Raw genomic sequence first — 20,934 nt, forward strand, 5'->3', positions numbered from 1 at the left:
ATCTTTTTAAAAAAATGCTAAGGGTTTGAGCCAAGGTTAAGTAGCAGTAAGAATGGAAAGATGGGGACAGATTGTAGAGCTATTGTGGAGGTAGAATTGATATCTTCATAAATGGTTGGAAGTTGGGGGTGTTGGGTCAAGGGTGGGGAGAATTCAGGATGATGCAAAAAGCACTCATGCTCTTGGGTGAAAACATAAATGGGTATATACTTTTTAAAGGACTGTAAATGATCATTACTTTTGATCAGTTTCATCTCTGGGGAATACTCCACACACAAGCATATAAAGGCTTGTGTACAAATATACGTATGTTTATAATTGCAACATAGAGTTGACCCTTGAACAACATGGGTTTGAACTGTGCAGGTCCATTTATACGCAGATTTTTTATAGTAGAGCACTGTAAATGTATTTTCTCTTCCTTATGACTTTCTTAATAGCATCTTCTTTTCTCTAGCTTATTTTATTGTAAGAGTACAGTATATATACGTATAATATACAAAATATGTGTTAATTGACTATTAATGTTATCAGTAAGGCTTCTGGTCAACAATAGGATCTTTATCGGTAGTTAAGTCCTTGGGGAATCAGAAGTTATAAGTGGATTGTTGATTGCACAGGGTGTTGATTCCCCTAACCCCTGTGTTTAAGAGTTGACTGTAATTGCAAAAACATGGGAGCACTTTGATATCCAACAGTAGGAAATCAGTTAAATAAATGATGGTACTTCTATATGATGGAGCACTAATTAGCTATCAGAATGGTAGATTAGCTAACAAATGAAGTATATTTATATATGCTGATATGAAAATGTATTCAAGATGTATTGTTGAAAAATAGATTACTCAACAGTATATATAGAAGGGGTTGCAAATTCAGATCTTATAAAGGCCAGGGTGGTAGGCGTGAAATAGGCACAATAGGGACTGATGAACTGGAGAGCACATACCCATCTAAAGGAATCAGTCACTGTTTAGCTCATTTGTTGCCATAGAATAGAATTACTAAAGGGAGACATGGAGGATAATTTTCACTTTGTACTTGTTTGTGCTTAGGTGTTTGATTTTTTTTTTAATTGAGCACACAATACTTTATAATTTAAAAAAAATTCCCTTTTGGAAGGATGAATAAATCAGATGACATCCAGAATTCTGACTTGGGTAACTGGTGGTACCATGGACTAATATGGGAAATAGAGGAGTGGTTTTGGAGAGAAAGTGGTCACGTTCCGTTTGGGCTGTGTTGTATTGAGGTGGAGCATCCAAGTGAAGACTCAGTAGATAGTTGGCTATATACATGTCCTAAGCTCAGAAGGGAAGTCATTACTGTAAACATGGATATTTTTCAGATCATCAGCAGATAACAGTAGAAGTAGATGAGCTCAAGTAGGGACTAGGAGTATATTCCTTGAACCCCTGATGCTGTATGTAAAATATGGTTGTATGTTTTTCTAGGTAGAAAGACCATAGTTTTATCAGATTACTAAAGTTGTATGTAACCCCAAAAAGTTAAGACCCACTGTTTAGTTGAGAGAGAATGTGAGAGGAGAATAGACTTGACAAATTCCAACATTTAAGGGATCAGGTGAGAATACTAAGGAGTGACTGGAATGAAAGAAGGCGCCCCTACCAAATTATTTTATTCTCATTTTTTAAAAAGATGTTATTTATTTGAGAGAGAGAACACGAGCTGGGGGAGAGGTAGAGGGAGAGGCACAAGCAGACTCCGCACTGAGCAGGGAGGCTGACGTGGGGCTCGATCCCAGGACCCTGAGATCATGACCTGAGCCAAAATCAAGAGTTGGATGCTTAATCGACTGAGCCACCCAGGCGCCCCCAAATTTATTTTATATCATCCCCCAACCTCCATCTTCAAATACAGTTGCTGATGAAGGGAGGTGTACTACACTATATATATATTACCTTACTTTTTTTTTTAATGTTTTTTTATTATGTTAGTCACCATACAGTACATCCCCGGTTTCCGATGTAAAGTTCAATGATTCATTAGTTGCGTATAACACCCAGTGCACCATGCAATACGTGCCCTCCTTACTACCCATCACTGGTCTATCCCATTCCCCCACCCCCCTCTCCTCTGAGGCCCTCAGTTTGTTTCTTATAGTCCATAGTCTCTCATGCTTCATTCCCCCTTCTGATTACCCCCCCTTTCTTTATCCCTTTCTTCCCCTACCGATCTTCCTAGTTCTTATGTTCCATAGATGAGAGAAATCATATGATAATTGTCTTTTTAAAGCATGGGGGCTGGTGAGGGATGAAACTAAAGCTAAGAGAGGCTTGATAGATTGGGAAATAGGAGCTAATGGGCTTATAGGCTTATAAGTTTCCTTGAGGTCAGAGGGAATGAAAAAAAACTGGACAGATACGACGCTGTGATTAAAAAGTAGGATACTGGAATTGAAACTTTCGGAAGTGAATCTGTTTTCAGTTAAAGACAACATTCTGGTTACAGCCTTGGATATGTTTGGCTAGAGTGGAGCTGCAAACCACGGGCATGAAATTAGCAAGGAGTTTGGATGGGTAGTACAGGTGAACATTAGAGTAACCCACCATGATGGGGAGGGATTTGGAGCCAAGAGGGAGACTCCGCCAGGTGTGTAGGTCCTTGGTGAATGTGAGTAGGTTCGTGATGGTGAGTAGAGATGAAGAGCAGCGATCTCAAACTCAGGTGGCTTTGCCGGGGCCAGGCAAGTAATGTAAATGAGGTGGGCCAGGTGTGGATTGTAGTAAGTTAGAAGAGTACATACTCCATCTAAAGAGTCATCTATTTCATTTGATTGTTGTCCTAAGGAAATTAGTATAGTGTTGCTTGGTAGTCTTAATTTTTCAAGAGAAGCGAAAATGTGGATTTTTGTGTGTGGCATTTCCCAAGTTTTACATATTTACTAATAACTTGAAATTAAAAAAAAAGTTCTCTGGGCAAGTCGAAAAGCTCTCTGTAGGTCAAGTCTAGCTCCAAGACTGTTGGTTTTCAGCCTCTGGCACAGTAGGGAACAAGTCTCAAAGTAGGGGGGATTTTTTTTCCCAAGGGGGAGTAGATAATGATTTGGTAGCCGCAGTGGACAGCCTTGAAGGCTGACTTTTTCCCCTTCTAAACAAGTTGATGCGAGTATAAGAAACTTCGGACTAGGGCTATAAGGGTTCATAGTGTCCTGTGATACAAAATGTGACGTCTTCTGTCCTAAAAGGACGTCAGTCATGGAGTTGAAGGCCACATACCAGATGTTTCCTACTCTCAGGTACCATAAACAAAATAATACTTTTGTTTAAAATTTTGTTGATCTGGTCAGATTTGAACATGCTTCTGTTTTTAATTAATAGTAATAGGGTCCACATAGGGTCTATTCCCTACCAAAGTTAGTAGAACAGTATATCTAGTTAACATTGACTCTTGCCATTCTGATCCTTCACACGTAGTATCATACTACATATAAGCATATTTCTGTAGCATTTTCTAAAACTGTCAACTTATCCTGTATTTATTACCATGTGTATGTGTGCATACAGTATGTAACCAGAATGCTAGCGCCGAGGGCTCCTTAGGCAGCAAGTGGAAGGTAAGTAGCGCTGCATATACAAGTGCGCCTGGAAGGGTGCAGGACGTGTCACAGGACTCTTGTACTTAAGTGGCAGTGATGGGCTGCACACTTGTACCAGAGTCCAAGCCCTTATGCCTTCCAGCTACCACATAGGTACTGAATCAGAATCAGTCTCAGAGCCTCTCTTCATGTTCAAGTAGCATTTGAAAAGAGCATTAATAATCAGGGAAACCCCAAACTTGGGATTGGAGCTATTTGCAGTAGTCTCAGAAGGCACATAACATTTCATGTCTGTGAAAAGAGAGCGGTGTATAGATCAAGAAATCCCTTCTGAAAAACACAACCCAAACTTCTTGTCAGTCTTTACAAAACCGTAAGGCCATAAGTTGTTGGTAGAGGTAAGTTAGTACTTAATGTTTGGTCATATTTGAAGTGAACTGCATCGTCTCTACCAGTAGGTGATGCCAAGTTATTCATATTTCTTTTCCCAAAGAATTTCCTAGCAAGTTCCTCCTCTAGTGCTCTTCGAACCAAAAATCAACTCTGATGAGAAGCCATCTTCATGGTAGGCCTAGGATAGGTAGATCATGTGTCGTTAAACCTGAGAGCCTGAACTTACAGAATGCTCAGTGGGGACCCTACAATCTCAATCAGATATAAAGTAACTTTACAAAAAGCAAAAAACAAAAAACTCGTGGGAGGGTTTTTTTTTCCCTCCCCACTTTCTTTTAAGTAACTCCCAACCGTGTGTGAGCTCTGGTAGTTCTGCTTATAGGACCCTTGTGGAATCTCATTCTCAACAGGTGCAGGTTAGTATTCAGCCAAAGACTCAAGGGAGCCTCTCTGCGGAGCTTCAGTTATTTTTCTGTGGAGCTCCCTCCTCTCCAGTTCTCCCCTGCAGTTTCCAGCTATCTTAGCCTCCGATGCTGGTATTTGTCTCTGGGGCTTTGTGAGACTGCTGTGCCTTGCTTGGCTTCAGTAGAAAGCTAAGGCCAATTGTACAGCCCTCCTCCTTTATTTCCCTTCTCTCAGGGATCATAGGCCCACACTTTTTGTTGGTCAGTGTTTGAAAACAGCTGTTTCATAGCAGGCCAGTGGCAGTTATTCCATCTAGAAGGTCTTTTAATTTTATTTGTGGTGTTTTCTGACATAGAAACTTACTTTTTTAAAGTGAAGTATAGTTAACGTGTAGTGTTATATTAGTTTCAGGTATATAGTAGGATTCAAACAGTTCTATACATTTCTCAGTGCTCTCATCAAGATAAGTGCACTCTTTAATCCCCATCACCTGTTTCACCCATCCCCAAACCCACCTCTCCTCTGGCAAGCAGCGGTTTGCTCTATTTAAGAGTCTGGTTTTTTGTTTGTCTTTTTCTTTGTTCTTTTGTTTCTTAAATTCTACATGAGTGAAATCATATGGTGTTTGTCTTTCTCTGACTGGCTTGTTTCACTTAGCCTTATACTCTCTAGCTCCATCCATGCCGTTGCAAATGGCAAGATTTCATTCTTTTTTATGGCTGAGTAATATTCCGTGTGTGTGTGGTATGTGTGTATGTATCACACATCTTTTTTATCCATTCATCTATGGATGGACACTTGGGCTGCTTCCATATCTTGGCTGTTCTAAATAATGCTGCAATAAACATAGGGCTGCATATATTTTTTCAAATTCATGTTTTCATTTTCTTTGGGTCCATAGACACATGAAAAGACATTACTAATCATCAGGGAAATGCAGATCAAAACCCCAATGAAACATCGCCTTACACCTGTCGGAATATCTAAAATCAAAAACATAAGAAACAGTAAGTGTTGGTGAGGATGTGGAGGAGAAGGAGCCTTTGTGCATTCTTGGTGGGAATGCAAATTGGTTATAGGCATTGTGGAAACAGTATGGAGCTTCCTCAACAAATATAAATACCATATGATCCAGTAATTCCACTATTGGGTATGTACCCAGAGAAAATGAGAACTTCATTTTTATGTAGTTACGTTTATCAGTCTTTTCCTTTATGATTTCTGTCTTTGGTATAATTGTTTAAAAGCTCTCCCCTACCCCTAAGATATCCAACTATGTTCTCTTCCAGTACCTATCATATTTTAGATACTCAAATGTTTATTGATTTTTAAAAATAGATTCTATGGTATAAGGTAAAAATCTAACTTATTTTCTCTTCCAGATGATTAGCCAAAGTGTCCCAAGTTCTATTTACGGAATAGTCTGTCCTTTCCTGCTAAATGAAGTGATACCTTTATCATGTACTAAATTCTTATATATTCCTGAACCTATTTGGGGGTTTTCTATTCGCTTTTATTTATTTGTCTAATCTGCAGTATTATCACCAGATAGTATCACTGTGATCATCACTCAGACTTTATAATTTTAAATTCCTTGGCTTTCTTTGCTCAATTATTAAATAAACTCTGGATCATTTTTGTTAGATTCTAACTTGTCCCCAAATAAGTAGTATTGAAATCTTATTTAATGTATGGATTTAATGTGGAGAGTGTTTATCTTTATAATACTACATTTCTCTATCTAGGAACTTACATTTTTTTTTTCATTTATTCACATTTTCTTTTACGTCCTCAATAAAGAAAGGCTACTAGTTTTCTTTGGATAATTTCTAGGTATCTTTAGTTTGTTCCTACACATAGATCTTATAGTTTTTGTTGCTTTTGAGCATCTGTCTTTTTGTTGTTTAAGTTTATTCCTAGGCAGTTTAAAAGTTTTGCTGCTATTATACATGTGTTCTTTTTTCCCTGACTGGCTATTAAATCTCAAGTTCTCAGTCAGTTTGCAAATGAGTAGGTGATTCAGTATTGTTCATAGGTAAATATAATGCTTACACTATTTCCACATATTAGTGTCTAAGTCTGTCTTATGAGACTACTCTGTAAGATTGGCCAGGAGTATATAAGGTTCTTTTTTTTAGTCTATCAGTGACCTTCTTTAGATTGGGGCCAAGATACACATATTCTTGTGTGAAGTTTCAGTCTCTCGCATCATTGAAGAGAATAAAATCTCTCTCAATCCAGCTTCAGTCTCTTGCTGCCATTCTTGCTCTTCCTCTTCTTCACAGCAAGACTTTTTTTAAAATTCTGGTAAAATGTACACAACATAAAAATTCACCTTTTTAACCATTTTTAAGTGTATAGTTCAGTGGCATTAAGTACATTAAAAATGTTGTGCAACCATCACCGCCATCCATTTCCAGAACTTTTTTATCACCCCATAACAAACTCTGTATCCATTAAACAAAAATCCTATTCTCCCATTTCCCCCAGCCCTTGGCAACTTCTATTCTCCTCTGTCTGTAAATTTGCCTCTTCTAGGTGCCTCATGTAAGTGGAATCAGAGTATATGGAATATTTGTCCTTTTGTGTCAGGCTTACTTCATTTAGCAGAATGTTTTCAAGGTTCATTCATATTGTAGCATGATCCGAATTTTTTTTTTAATAAATACATCTCTCTCTTGTTCTTTACCTTCCATTCATGCCTCATTTAGCCTTAATTTGACTTCTGCCTTGTCCAACACACCAAGTGAATAGGATCACATAATTGCCAGATACGGTTGGCACTTTTCAGTCATTATCTTGGCCTTACCCCCAGTATTTGACTTCACTGACCATTCCTTCCTTGAAACTGTATTATGATTGGCTTTGTAATTTTTAGCACTTACATTCCTCCTACCTGGTAGATCATTCCTTTTCAGTCTCCTTTGCTGAATGTTCTTTTGCCTATTCCTCTAACTTCAGCAGCCACCTCTTTCTTGGTAACTCTCAGTTTTATTCTGAGCAAAGATCTAAATCCCCATCCACCTGCTGAGTCTTTCCTCTTGGATGTCCCCGTGGAACTTCAAACATACCTCTCACACTGAATGTTCTTCTCTATTCCAACTTCCCCCCTCCATCCTTTACTCAACTCAGTCCTTTAACGGTTTCCAGTCTGGGTTTAATGGGGGCACTGGTGTTACCCAGTAGCTCTGCCTAGAAACCTCAGAGTTGTTTTTACTTCTTTCCCTTGAATAAATCTCCGACTTCCAGTATATCACTAAAGCCCTCATTATATTTTGCCTGGATTATTACAGTAAATAGTCACCTGGCTAATGTTCCATCCTCTAGACTTACTAGCCTGTCATTCACATTCCTGTCAGACCTCTTTCTTATTAGAAAGGTCAAACAGTGTGAAAATATGTAAAATTAAACATTAAAGTTTCTGCCTATTCTGCTACCCCAGTCTCTCATAGTTTCATTCCCCAGAGGTAATACGTATCCTTTCTATGCTTTTTTTCTGTACTTGAATAAAACGTTTAACAATGATGGGGTTTTTTAAATTTTGTTTTTGCAAGAATTGCCGTTTTTATAGGTAATTACTCTGTAAGTTGCTCTTTGCTCGTGAGTATATCATGATTGTTTTTGAAATACAAAAATAGGGAGAGTCCTGTGTACCCTTCACCCAGCTTTCTCCAGGGGTGACATCTTACATACCTATAGTTCAGTATTAAAGCCAGGATAATTGGTTTGGTACATTACCATTAACTAGATTACAGACCTTATTTGGTTTGTACTTTTTTTTAGAAAATCTATGTTCATTTGTGTGTGTATGTACAACTTCATACAGCTTATGCCATCATGTAGCCACCACTGCAGTCAAGATTTAGAACTGTTCTGTCACCACAGAAGAACTCGCTGATGCTACCTCTCTGTATCCACATCCCCCCACGTGCATCTACCACTGTCTTGTCCCTTGGCAACCACTTAACTGTTACTCATCTTTATAGTTTTGACATTTGAGCATGTTTGTTTTTTGTTTTTGTTTAATTTTATTTACATTCAGTTAACACATAGTGTATTACTGGTTTCAGGGGTAGAGTTCAGTGATTTATCAATCTTACACAACACCCAGTGCTCATTACGTCATGTGCCCTCCTTAATGCCCATCACCCAGTTACCCCATCCCCCCACCCCCTCCGCACCAGCAACCCTCAGTTTGTTTCCTGTGGTTAAGACTCTCTTTTGGTTTGTCTCCCTCTCTGATTTCGTCTTGTTTTATCTTTCCCTCCCTTCCTCTGTGCTCCTCTGTTTTGTTTCTTAAATTCCACATATGAGTGAGATCATATGATAATTGTCTTTCTCTGATTATTTTGCTTAGCATAATACTCTCTAGTTCCGTCCAGGTCATTGCAAGTGGCAAGATTTCATTTGCTTTTGATGAATGAGTAGTATTCCATTTGTGTGTGTGTGTGTGTGTGTGTGTGTGTGTGTGTGTGTGTGTATATATATACACATACAACATCTTCTTTGTCCATTCATCTGTCAGTGGACATCTGGGCTCTTTTCATAGTTTGGCTATTATTGTAGACATTGCTGCTATAAACATTGAGGTGCGGGTTCCCCTTTGAATCACTACATTTGTATCTTTGGGGTAAATACCTAGTAGTGCAATTGCTGGGTCATAGGGTAGCTCTATTTTGAACTTTTTGAGGAATCTTCATACTGTTTCCCAGAGTGGCTGCACCAGTTTGCATTCCCACCGGCAGTGTAAGAGGGTTCCCCTTTCTCCACATCCTCGCCAGCATTTGTTTCCTGCCTTGTTAATTTCAGACATTCTGACTGATGTGAGGTGGTATCTCGTTGTGGTTTTGATTTGTATTTCACTGATGCCAATATATTAACATGTTCAGATGTTCAACATCACTCAGGATCTGAGCATGTTAATATGAATAATACTAGTTTTGACATGGACTTTTTCACTAAGCATAATCGTCTTGAGATCTGTTCAAATTGTTAAATGTGTCAATAGTTCATTTTTTCAGATTGTTGAGTAACGTTCCTCGTGCCAGAGTTTGTTCAGCCATTCACTCAGGGAAGGACTGTCAAGTTTCCAGTACTTTGTAATGTAAATAAAGCTGCCGTGAACATTTGTGTACAGGGTTTTGTATGAGTATAAATTTTCATTTCCCAGGGATAAATGCCCAAGAGGATGATGGTAAACATATGTTTTGTAAGAAACTGCCAAACTCTTTTCCCGTGTGTCTGTCCCATTTTAAATTCCTACAAGCAATGTATGAATGATCCAGTTTGTCTTTAGTATTTAGTATTATCCTTGTTGGTTTTTTTTTTCCATTTTAGTCATTCTTTAATCTCACTGTGGCTTTCCTTTGCATTTCCCTAATGGCTGTTGATGTTAAATATCTTTTCTTATGCTTATGTGCCATCCGTGTATTTTCTTTGTTGAGGTGTCTGTTCATTTCTTTGCCCCAGTTTTAATTGTGCTGCTTTCTTTGTGTGTGTGCTCTGTTTTCTTAATGAGTTTTGAGGATTCTTTATTTTAGGTACTTGTTCTTTATTATATGTATGATTTTTAAAAATTTGCATTTTTAAAAATAAAATCAAAATGTATTGAAGTATAGTTGACGTAGTGTTATATTAGTTTCAGGTGTATAACATAGCGAATCAACAATTCTGTACGTTATGCTGTGCTCACTATGTAAGTGTAGTTACCACCTATCATCATCAGAACGTTATTATAATATTATTGACTATATTCCCAGTGCTATACTTTTTATCCCCATGACTAATTTCTTTTAAAACTGAGTGTTGGCAAGGATGTGGAGAGAAAAGAACCCTCGTGCGCTGTTAGTGGGAATGTAAATTGGTGCAGCCACTGTGGAAAACAGTAAGGTTCCTCAAAAAATTAAAAATAGAAATACCGTACAATCCCATAATTCCACTGCTAATTACTTACCCAAAGAAAATGAAAACAGTAATTTGAAAAGATACGTGGACCCTTATGTTTATTGCAACAGTATTTACAATAGCTAAGAGATGGAAGAGATCAGGTAGATGTATGGTTTACGAAGATTTTCTCCCGGTCTGTGTCTTCTCAGTCTCTTGACAGTATCTTTGGAAGAACAGAAATGTTTAATTTTGATAAAGTCCAGTTTATCAATTTTTTTTTATGGGGTACTCTTCTGGCATATCTCTAGGAAGTCTGCTTAACCCTAGGTCACAAAGGTTTTCTTTTTTCCTCTTATATTTTCTTTTAAAAGTTTATAGTTTTAGTGTTTCACATTTAAATCCATAATCCATTTTGAATTAATTTTTGTATATGGTATGAGGTTTTGGTTGAGATTCATTTTGTTTTGCCTATGGATGTCCAGTTCATTTCATTTGTTGGGAAAGCTGTCCTTTCTCCATTGTTTTTGGACACCTTTGTCAAGAATCAGTTCAGTGTGTGGGTCTATTTCCAGGTTTATTTTGTTCCATTGATCTGTGTATCTATCCCTCTGCACAGTACAACGATTATTGTAGCTATACGGTAAGTCTTGTCATCAGGTAGAGTGATTCCTCTCATTTTATTCTTTCATAAATTCTTTTCTTAATCTTTTGCCTTTCCACATAAATTTTAGAAGAGTATTTATGTCTACAGAAAAAGTCTTGCTGGGATTTGATAAGAATTGAGGTAAACATAGATCAGTTTTGGGGGAAATTGACATAGTTATTGATTCTGTCTTATTGTTAGTACATATTGCTCTCTCATTCTTTTTAATGTATTCCATAGCATAGATATATGTATCTTATTTAACTATCCCCCTGTTGGGTATTTAAAGTATTTCTTTAACGCTGGCTTGTGAACAGCTTTTCACTATTTTTCTATTTCGTTGATATAATTGTGCTCTTATAGGAGTATTTTTGTAGGAAATTTTGATCTGTGTTCTAAAAATGTGTTCTAAAAATCTGTATACCTATTTATAGTGAAAAACAACAGTAAGGAGAATGCCTGTTTCCCTATAACCTCTACAGCATCGGGAATTATCAATGTTTAAAAATCTTTGCTGATGAAATTATTTCTGTAAAATTCAAGTATATAACTTAAACTAAATTTTTCCATCTTAAAAAATTACATGCTTGTTTCAAAAAAAAAAAATACCAAACCATACAGTATTGTGGTAAGTGAAAAGGAAAAATCTTCTGTTTTTTTCCTTTTCCTATCCCGTTCTCCAGGGTTGGCCACTGTCAGGTTTGGTGTGAAGCATTATGGACCTTTTTCTATACATACCGTATGCTTTTTCTTTTTTAACAAAAATCATATTTACATTCTGTTCTACAGTTTTCTTTTTTCACTTGATAATGTGTTATGGACAATTTTCATTCATGTACGTGATCTTGTTTAAGTAAAATCTGTTCATATGTGACTCGAGTTAAATGAATGTCATGAATGTTTCTGCAAAAAACTTCTAGATTGGCTTTCCACTTTAAAAAAAATACTGTGGCTGAAGTAGAGGGAGATTGCTCAGTGGTAACTGTCGTTTGCTTTTTCATTTTTATGAGAATACTGCTTTGTTCAAGAATTCACTTTCTACTTATATTTGTTAGGGAATAGACCTATGATGTCCATAGCTTGCTAGCCCTCTTCTCTTATGCACTGGATTGAGCTAGTAGATAGCGATATAGCAACCTGGTATAAGGCAGCATCTCACTGAAAGTCTCGTGCTTGTGCTGAGTGAGATAGTATATTATGCCAATAAGCAAATACACACCAGAATATATTAAGGCTACAACAAAGTGCACATTTAGAAAATACCATTGGGGAAAATAAAGATGATTATTTATTAAAAGAAAAAGGAGACACAAGAAAAAATAGGCTTTCTTTCAGCCCTGGAATTTCTGTACTGTATTTTCAAGGTACCTCTGTGGTGCCAGGAGAAACCAAACAAAACTTTACTGTGAGGGATACAAATCTGTGTTAACTTCCTCCATATTTATTCTTTATGTGAGCTATTGTAGTTGGTGTCATATAGAGTTGGGCCAAGAGTGTAGGAAGAAAAATGGCCACAGGTAGACTTAATGGCCTGAATTTAATAAGTGATTGCTGTAACCTTCATGAAGGCAGGAATCATGTCTGTCTTACATCCTGAGTGCTTAGGGTAATGTTTGGCACATAGTAGACACTCAGTAAATATCTGTTGAATGAACTAATGGCCAAAGGTGGCGGTGCAGTACCAGGAAGGAGTGGAGAGTGTTGCTCCAGAAGCCATGGGATTAGAGATTTAAGGAAGAAGTAAATACCAGTTGCAAATATGACACAGGGCTTCTAAGGTCAAGTATGAAAAATGTTCACCGGATTTGGCAGTTAGCATATCACAGTTGACTTGATGAGAACAAATTTAATGAAGTCTTCTTTAACATGGATCTGTTCTCTGACACATTGCTACTTGCTTTACGGTACCTTAGTACTTTGTGTAGTATTGAAATTGTGAGTGTTTGTATGATCTTCATGAGCCCATGAAAGGCATCAAGGACAAGGACCTGTTTGTTCTGTTTTTTTAATTTTTACTTTGTATCACCAGAGCCTGGCACTATACTTGGCTTATAGTAAGTGCTTAAAAGTGAAGAGTCAAGGCCTATTGTGAATTTTACTCTACAGGAAAAGGTGTTTTGAAGTTGCTGTGTTGTTATTTTTCAAATAATTGTAGAGGTATGAGCTGACTGTGTTTAGCCAAGGCTGTGTATGTATTTTTTTAAGTTGCTGAATGGAATGGTGGGTCATTTGGGAAAGAAAAGCATTTTCAGGTTTTTTAAAAATTAACATACAGTGTATTATTAGTTTGAGGTAGAGTTTAGTGATTCATCAGTTGCATATAACACCCAGTGCTCATTCCATCAAGTGCCCTCCTTAATGCCCATCACCCAATTATCCCACCCCCCCACCCCCTCCTCACCAGCAACCCTCAGTTTGTTTCCTAGAGTTAAGAGTCTCTTATGGTTTGTCTCTCTCTGTTTTGATCTTATTTTAATTTTTCCTTCCCTTCCCGTATGTTTATCTGTTTTGTTCCTTAAATTCCATGTATGAGTGAAATCATACGGTATTTGTCTTTCTCTGACTTCTTTTGCTTAGCATAATACCTTCTAGTTCCATCCCTATTGTTGGAAATGGCAAGATTTCATTCTTTTTGATGACTGACCTCTTTTTTATCCATTCGTCTGTCAGTGGACATTTGGGCTCTTTCCATTCTTTGGCTGTTGTGGACACTGCCGCTATAAACATCGGGGTGTCTGTGCCCCTTTGATTCACTATGTTTGTATCCTTTGGATGAATAGCTAGTGCAATTGCTGGGTTGTAGGGTAGCTCTATTTTTAACTTTTTGAGGAATCTCCATACTGTTTTCCAGAGTGGCTGCATTTTCAGGTTCTTAGGGCTTTTCATCAGATAGGTCCTGAATGTAAATCCTACCCTTGTCCAATGAGATTTATTACCCCAGTTCCCCTATGGATAGTTTCTAGCTTCTTGAGTTTCTAGTCCAGATTCTGAGTGAGGTTCTGTTACTCTGGTTTGAGAGATCAGACCTCTTATCTTAGAAACCAAACATCTTAATTTGCATTTGATCCACATTCTACATAATGTAAAGAGCCTAGCCTACAGTCTGAAAGATTAGATTTACTTCTCTTTTTACCTTTTCTAGACCTAGTTTGAGATAAATATCTAAGAATTGAGAGAGTCCAAGCTTAATGTCTTTGGGATCTGTGGACTGTGTGTAGTTTCGTTAGGAATTAGCTGTGCGGACTTTTTTCCTCTTTTTCTGTTTCTAAATCTGGCACTGATTTTTATTTAAAAGACGCTTTCTACTGCTGCTGGGGTTTGATTTGATTTTTTAATTTTAATGATTCACACTGGAACACATGCATATCCCCCTGCACCATTCACTGTCAAGATGATACTTTATGCTTGTTTTGGCAGAGTTCTCATTTTCTTAGGAGGAAGGTTATTTTTAGTATTGGTGGAAAGATTCTCAAAGGAAATGTGAACTTAAAAGTGATTACAAATGTCCTTCTCTCCTTGGTTGTGCAGGACTGCTCACCAACTTGACTGGTATTTTTCACTGAAACCTTTCAGATAGCAATAATACTTGCTGTCCCTCTCTAACTAGAACCATGAAGCTTGTAACTTTCTTCTCACATCACTAGAGAGGTAAATTAACTTAGAAGTGACAAAAAGAATTTTCTTGATTTGGGTGGGAAATCAGCTTTCCAAAGCTGTCATTGGAATTACCACTATTTAAGGACATTTGGGTTTGAATTATATGTGATTCTGTAGTTTATGACCAATCCTTATTTGGAATGAGACAAAGTATAAATCTATTTCCTTGACAAGACATTGCAGTTGCATTGCTATGATTTAATAAGGAGAGAGAAAAAGCAAAGTATATTTGGAAAAATACTTCTTTTTGTAAATGGGTAGCTTATTCTCCTGTAGGGCACACAGTGATAATTCATAGATGGTCTTACCTTTCATCTTCATTTTTGTGTTGTTTTGGAAATTACGCTTTCAAAAATTAATTTTGGTTTTCTGTGTGGAAGTGGTGTAGTTATAGACTCCTTTGAGAGTCTGAGGAATAACGATGGATCTTCCACCCCTGAAAACTGTTACTACATACAGAATTTTGTTTACAGTTTCAGGACATTCATGGATCTCTTTCTCTCATTACCACCTCATTCAAGAATTCCTGGGATAAGAGAACATCTGGGTACCTTATCCCTTTTTTGGGGGGAGTGTACATTTATTTCTGTATTTATTGAAGTGTACTGACATACACTGTTACTCCACTGCTGTCTTTTATCAAAAGTACCTCAAAACTACTTTGCATATAGTAGAGTAACAGAGTTAAATAGCTGAACCCTCTGTAATGCTTGAGAGCACACACTGTTAAACTGAGGACACAAACAGCTAGTAATCCAAACACATGAACAGGTGTATCAGCTTATGTAAATAAGTGTGTTTTTAAAATATATTCTGGGGTTATTATTAGCGGGTGTTTCTCTAGAGTTGTATGTTGCAAAGAAAATGGGGAAGGAAGAGGTCCCATCCTCAAAATGGTTAAGAGAGAAAATTGTGCAAATGTAGAAAACTAATTTTTCCCTGTATTTTAAACGAGAGCAATGAGCTGTTAGAGGGTTAGTTTAGGTTTAGGTTTCAAAACTGAAGTCAAGTAAGGTCTAAATTCGTCATTTAGAGGCTGGACTTGTAGCCACAGGGCAAGTCCCCGCAGGTAGAAGAGTCACTGTCCCAAAGAAGCTAATGTTGCACTGGCTTGATGGAGGAGGCCTGTAGACTGTCTGTGGCCTGTTTACCCTAGCACCACGCATGGCCGTCCACATGAACCAGCTTTCCGTTAACGTCTGCAGTCTGTCTCCAGCAGTATTTTGAGGGCCAGCCTCCTGGTGGCCCTAGGAGATTAGAATTCTGGAAACTTGAGCTGCAGTCTTCTTACCACTCAAGCTGCAGTCTTCTTACCACTCAAGCTGTTCTTGGTGCTGAGCCAGCTCTCGCTGTCTTTATATGTGTCCTAAATATCTTGATGGTCGACTTTGTTTTCTTTCTTGTTTCTTTGTGTTTGGCACAGTCAGCTTGTGTGAGGATACGGTTTTTATTACATCTTTGAAAGAACAGATGTCCTAGCTGAGGTTTTAATTGAAAGAGACTTTTTTATTCGTGTAATAGCTTGTAATAATCAGGTCTGGCGTGAAAGTTGCGCATATACACGTAGTATATTTTTTATCCTTTGTATCCTAATAAATGGGTCTAATTCAGGGATCCCCTCCTCTGTGAAGCTTTTCCTAATTCCTTTTTCCCCTCTCTCTTCCCAGAATTGGCCACTTCTTCCTCTGTGCCTCTACTGGTAACCCTGTATGGATTTTCCCACTTCATTATATTTCCCTATTTGTTTATAGTCTGTCTCACTGGACTAGACCATAAGCTTCTTAAGGATGTGGTCTGTATCGTACTCCTTTCTGCCTAGCACATAGAAGGTACTCAGAAATGTTTTCCGAATGAATGAATGGGTGAGTGACCCCAGTATATTGAAGCATATTGAAGTCCGGGATTAAAAACTCAAATACCTCCAGGGTCCAGGCAGAAATGAGTTAAGCAGACCTGGTAGGGAGTATGGGAACCTGCAGAGCACAAGCCTTATCTCACAGGGGCAGCTGCTGCTCAGCTCCAGCCCATTGGTGCCCTGTAGGCATGACGACTGTGGTACCGCATCTCTTTTAAGAGAAGCCAGACATTTGGGCTTTTATATGAAATTTCTCAGTTACTAAATGTTGGCAACTAATTAAGAGTTGTCTAAAAACGTTTTATTGAGGTATAATTTACATACAAAGAAGTGTATTTGTTACCGGTGGACAGCTCGGTCTGTATTCACAGACTGAAGTGATTTTTTTATGTGGGCCAAACAAAACTGGAGTGACTTGCAAGCCACCAGTCTGCAGCTTGTGACAAAGACCGTATGGGGACCTGTATAGTCTAGTTAAGAATCACCGAATAGGTAAAAGTGTCTGAGAGTGGTGTGTAGAATTTATTTGGATTATGATTCAAAGAAATCAAATGTAAAAGAACCTTTATGAAACAATTGGTGGATTTAAATGTTGACTGGCTACTTAATAATACTAAAGAATTATTAATTATTTCAGATGTAATATAACTGGTTTGTTTTATATATATATATAGAGAGAGAGAGAGAGAGAGATTGAGATCCAATTTTTTAGAGCAGTTTAGGAAACAGTTGAGTGGAAGGTAGAGAGTTCCCATATACCCCCTACCTCCACACGTGCATAGGCTCTCCCATTATCAGCATCTGCTACCAGGGTGGTATGTTTATTACATTTGGTGAACCTACACTGACACATCATAATGATCACCCAAAGCCCATAGTTCACAGTAGAGCTCATTCTTGGTGTACATTCTGTGGGTTTCAACAAATGTATAATGATACATATCTACCATTATCATATGTAGTTATTTTTTAGAAGAGTCCTCAGAGACACATACTAAAACAATTTATGGGTGAAATAAATGAATTGGTGCTGGAATTCACTTCAAAATAATTTGGGAGGAGTGTAAAAGTTGAGGTGTAAATGAAACAGGATTGACCATGTGTTGACAATCATTGAAGCTGGGTAGTGGGTACTCATCCTATTAGTGTCTCTGTTTTTGTATGCATTTGAACTTCTCCACCTCCAGAAGTAGAGCCAGAGTCGAAGATAAAGCTGGGGCATGAATTTTTGGGTCTAGGATAACATGGGACACTACTGCTGGTGACAGAAGTAAACTTCTGGAACTGAAGTCTGCAAAAGTCATGGCATTTTTCTTTTTTCTTTTGCAGGGCCTGAAAGTCAGTATACTAAGACTGCTCAGGAGATTGTGAATGTCTGTTACCAGACACTGACTGAGGTAGGTGGTAAACAAGAGGTGTCCTTGGGATGTAGCATTCTGGAATACCTTTGTTCCCTTGGGTGGGGAGGTCTTCCCTGCCTATCTGATTTTCATATGTAACCTCCTACCCCACGTCCCTCATTTCCTTTCCTGCTTTATTTTCCTACCTAGTGCTAAATGTTTTTAACAAGCTATATGATAATTTACTTTTCATATGTGACCTGTCACTAGAAGAAGCTCCATGAAGACAAGGATTTTTGTCTGCTTTGTGTACTTTTATTTTATTTATTAAATAGGCTCCATGCCCAACGTGGGGCTCAGACTCACAACCATGAGATCAAGAGTCGGATGCTCTGCTGACTGAGCCAGCCAGGCGCCCCTGCTTTACGTTTATATCTTCGGTGCCTAAAACATGTGAATTCACTAGTTTTGTTTATTTCTCAGTATGATGAGCATTTGACTCAACTTGAGAAGGATATTTGTACAGCTAAGGAAGCAGCTTTGGAGGAAGCAGAATTAGAAAGCTTGGACCCAATGACCCCAGGGCCTTACACACCTCAGGTGAGTCTGAAGACTAGGAACTGCCTCTTAGAGTTTTCTTATTGGTTTGGGAAATTGGGAGCATGTTAACAGATATATTTACTGAGATACCCTTCTTCTCTGTCCTTCCTCTTCATATGCCTTTCGTGTGCTTTCTTGTCTTCTCAAAGGCTAAGGTGAGTGAGGGCCATGGGTCTTGGTGGCCTTGCTGAGTCCAGAAGAAGCAGTTGTGGGATGAAGGAGTGGGGTGGGATCTTAGTTGTTGAGGCAGTATTTAGGAATACCAGATTCCTGACTACTGTGGCCACAGGTATCCTCTTGAGTCTCTGGAGTTCCCTTGCCTATGAATTGGGGTTCTAGGCTCATCCCTAGAGGATAGAATTCTCAATTATAGACATTGGCCACATTGTTCCTGTGCCTCATAGACGCCCGATTCCTCATTCCTTCAGATGTATCTCAGTGTATCTTAGATGTCACCCATTTGCCTGGATTGATTCCCTTTCCTTGTAAATGAGGACAGGTAACATTTATAATGTTCTTAAAGTTACATGTCACAAGAGTACAGAGCAGGATTAATAAGAAATTTTTAGTCTTTCTGTTCTGTCCCTTGGATATATTTGAACATAAGCATATGTTTCCATATTTGAAGAATGGGACTTATCAAGAACATAGCTGGTGCTTGGTTTCTGTATTGAAGGCACTGTGGTAAAGTGGGAAGTACATGAATTTTGGCAATAAAACAGGCCTGGGTTTGAATCTTAGCTCTGCTCTTATCTAGCTTTGTGAACTTGGGAAGTTAGCTTAAGCCCGCTCAGTCTCCTTTTCTCTAAAATGTGCTTTTCGAGATTATCATAAGCATTAAATGAGTTAATTTGTCTGGCATGTAGGAGACATTCAGTAAATGCTTCCTTGTCTGTATGAAAATTGTCTACAAAGTTCTCAGACTTCCTTTCAAATTTAACCAAAGATTTTAATGCAAAATTCTCCCAATTCCCACTGGAATACTTTTTTTCATTCTACTCTGAACTGATACTGCAACCTGTATGATCTCTGTTGGATTATTGCTGTTTGTATTTTCATGCACTCTCCCTATCTATCTTTTACTCTCTTTTACCCCAAAACCTAGGTTACTGAGGGACCAAGTATAAAGAGTCCTAAGATACTACTTCCAGGCCCAGAACAAGGAAAGGCTGTTGGAGTATGTGGGCAGATTGGGTCCGGGGGGCTTGGGTGAGTGATGTTGCCCAGGAAAGCCCTTTTTGCTTAATAGGCCTATAGTTCCCACAGGGCCCTTTCTGGTAAGTTAAAGCCTGGGTTTTAGCCATCATTCCTCGGAAGAGTCTAGCCACTGAGCAGCACATGCTTAGCTCTAATCTTTGACGGCATAAACCTAGTCCTTTGGTGAGTCAAAGCCTCAGACCCGGAGGTTATCTTCGTTTTTTGCGTGCCCCTCCCCCACTGTCTCAGGTGGCTGAGGAAAGCCTGGCAGCTGTTCTCCCTTCTGGGCAGTGGCTGTTGTTCGGTACAGGTAGAGGGTCCCCTGTGAAGAGTAGGGTGTAGATAGCACCTCTTCATTACTTCATTCACCCTTTCGTCATTGCCTTCACGCATACATACACTTCATAAAATAGGAAGCCCTGAGCATTTTCTCTTAACCTGAGGAAGGTGCACCCGAGCGGTTGTCCTTACTCATTGCTATTTTCAAGCCCAGTGTTACTCAAGAGGGTTTGTGTAGGTTTAACCTGTCATAATTCTGGGTGTATGGAAACGTAACAGTAATTAGACTACTTCCATCCCTAAATGGTGGTAGTCAATAATGTATTTTCACTCAACTGTTTCCTCCTAGCTTGAATGACATCATATATTTAGCTTAACACTTCACCTAAAATGGCGCACCTTGCAGTTCCCCAGTAGCCCCTCATTCCCTGATTTTCTCTTCTGTTCAACCACTAGTTTACTTGCTCTGTAATGCTTTAAATTCTGTGTTGCCTCTTTCTCCAAAACCCTCTTCAATCATCCTTGTTTGCTTTTTTAAAAAACCCCACAACGTAACACATATGTCGGGTTTTTTGTTGATAGAAGCAACATGTTCATTGGGAAATATCAAGAAGGAGTAAGTTACCTAGAGTTAAGTCCACCACTCCGAAAGAACCAGCTACTGTGAACATTTTGGTGTGTTTCTTTCAAATCTGGGGGGGGGGGTGCACGCACGCACATGTGCTCACCAGGGTATGTAGACACTGTTAAAGTGAAATTGGTCAATATGGTTTTGTGTCTTATTGTTTTCCCTTCACATTATGTTATGAACATTTTATCTCATTAATGTTTGAAAACATGATTTTTAAATAGCTACGTAATATTTTTACCCTCCGAGTTTTAGAGAACACTTTCATACTTCTCCAGCCTGTTCTTTATCAGTTCCTCCTGCCCTCCTGTCACTGAAAAGTCCATTTGCTAAATCCCTCATCTCTTCAGGAGAGGGAAGAGGGAAGGAATCTATAATTTATTGAATACCAGGCATGGGGTAAGGAGCTTACACATTCATTCTCCCAGCAACCTTGGGAGGCAGACATCATCCATGTTTTATAATTGAGGAAACCAAGGCTTAGAGTGATTA

General features: G+C 38.5%; 1 protein-coding gene across 3 annotated transcripts in view; it reads left to right on the plus strand.

The window, feature by feature from the left end:
- Nucleotides 1-20,934, plus strand: part of TAF1 (TATA-box binding protein associated factor 1) — a 69,533-nt gene that overhangs the window by 40,886 nt on the left and 7,713 nt on the right. For all 3 annotated transcript variants that reach the window (XM_040630904.1, XM_040630899.1, XM_040630907.1), the window contains exons 33-34: nt 17,728-17,795; nt 18,222-18,338. In XM_040630904.1, coding sequence (XP_040486838.1) covers nt 17,728-17,795; nt 18,222-18,338 — 185 coding nt within the window. The remainder of the gene's footprint in view (nt 1-17,727; nt 17,796-18,221; nt 18,339-20,934) is intronic.

The sequence above is a fragment of the Ursus maritimus genome (genome assembly GCF_017311325.1).
Source record: "Ursus maritimus isolate PB19 chromosome X unlocalized genomic scaffold, ASM1731132v1 scaffold_X1, whole genome shotgun sequence".
NCBI lineage: Eukaryota > Metazoa > Chordata > Mammalia > Carnivora > Ursidae > Ursus > Ursus maritimus.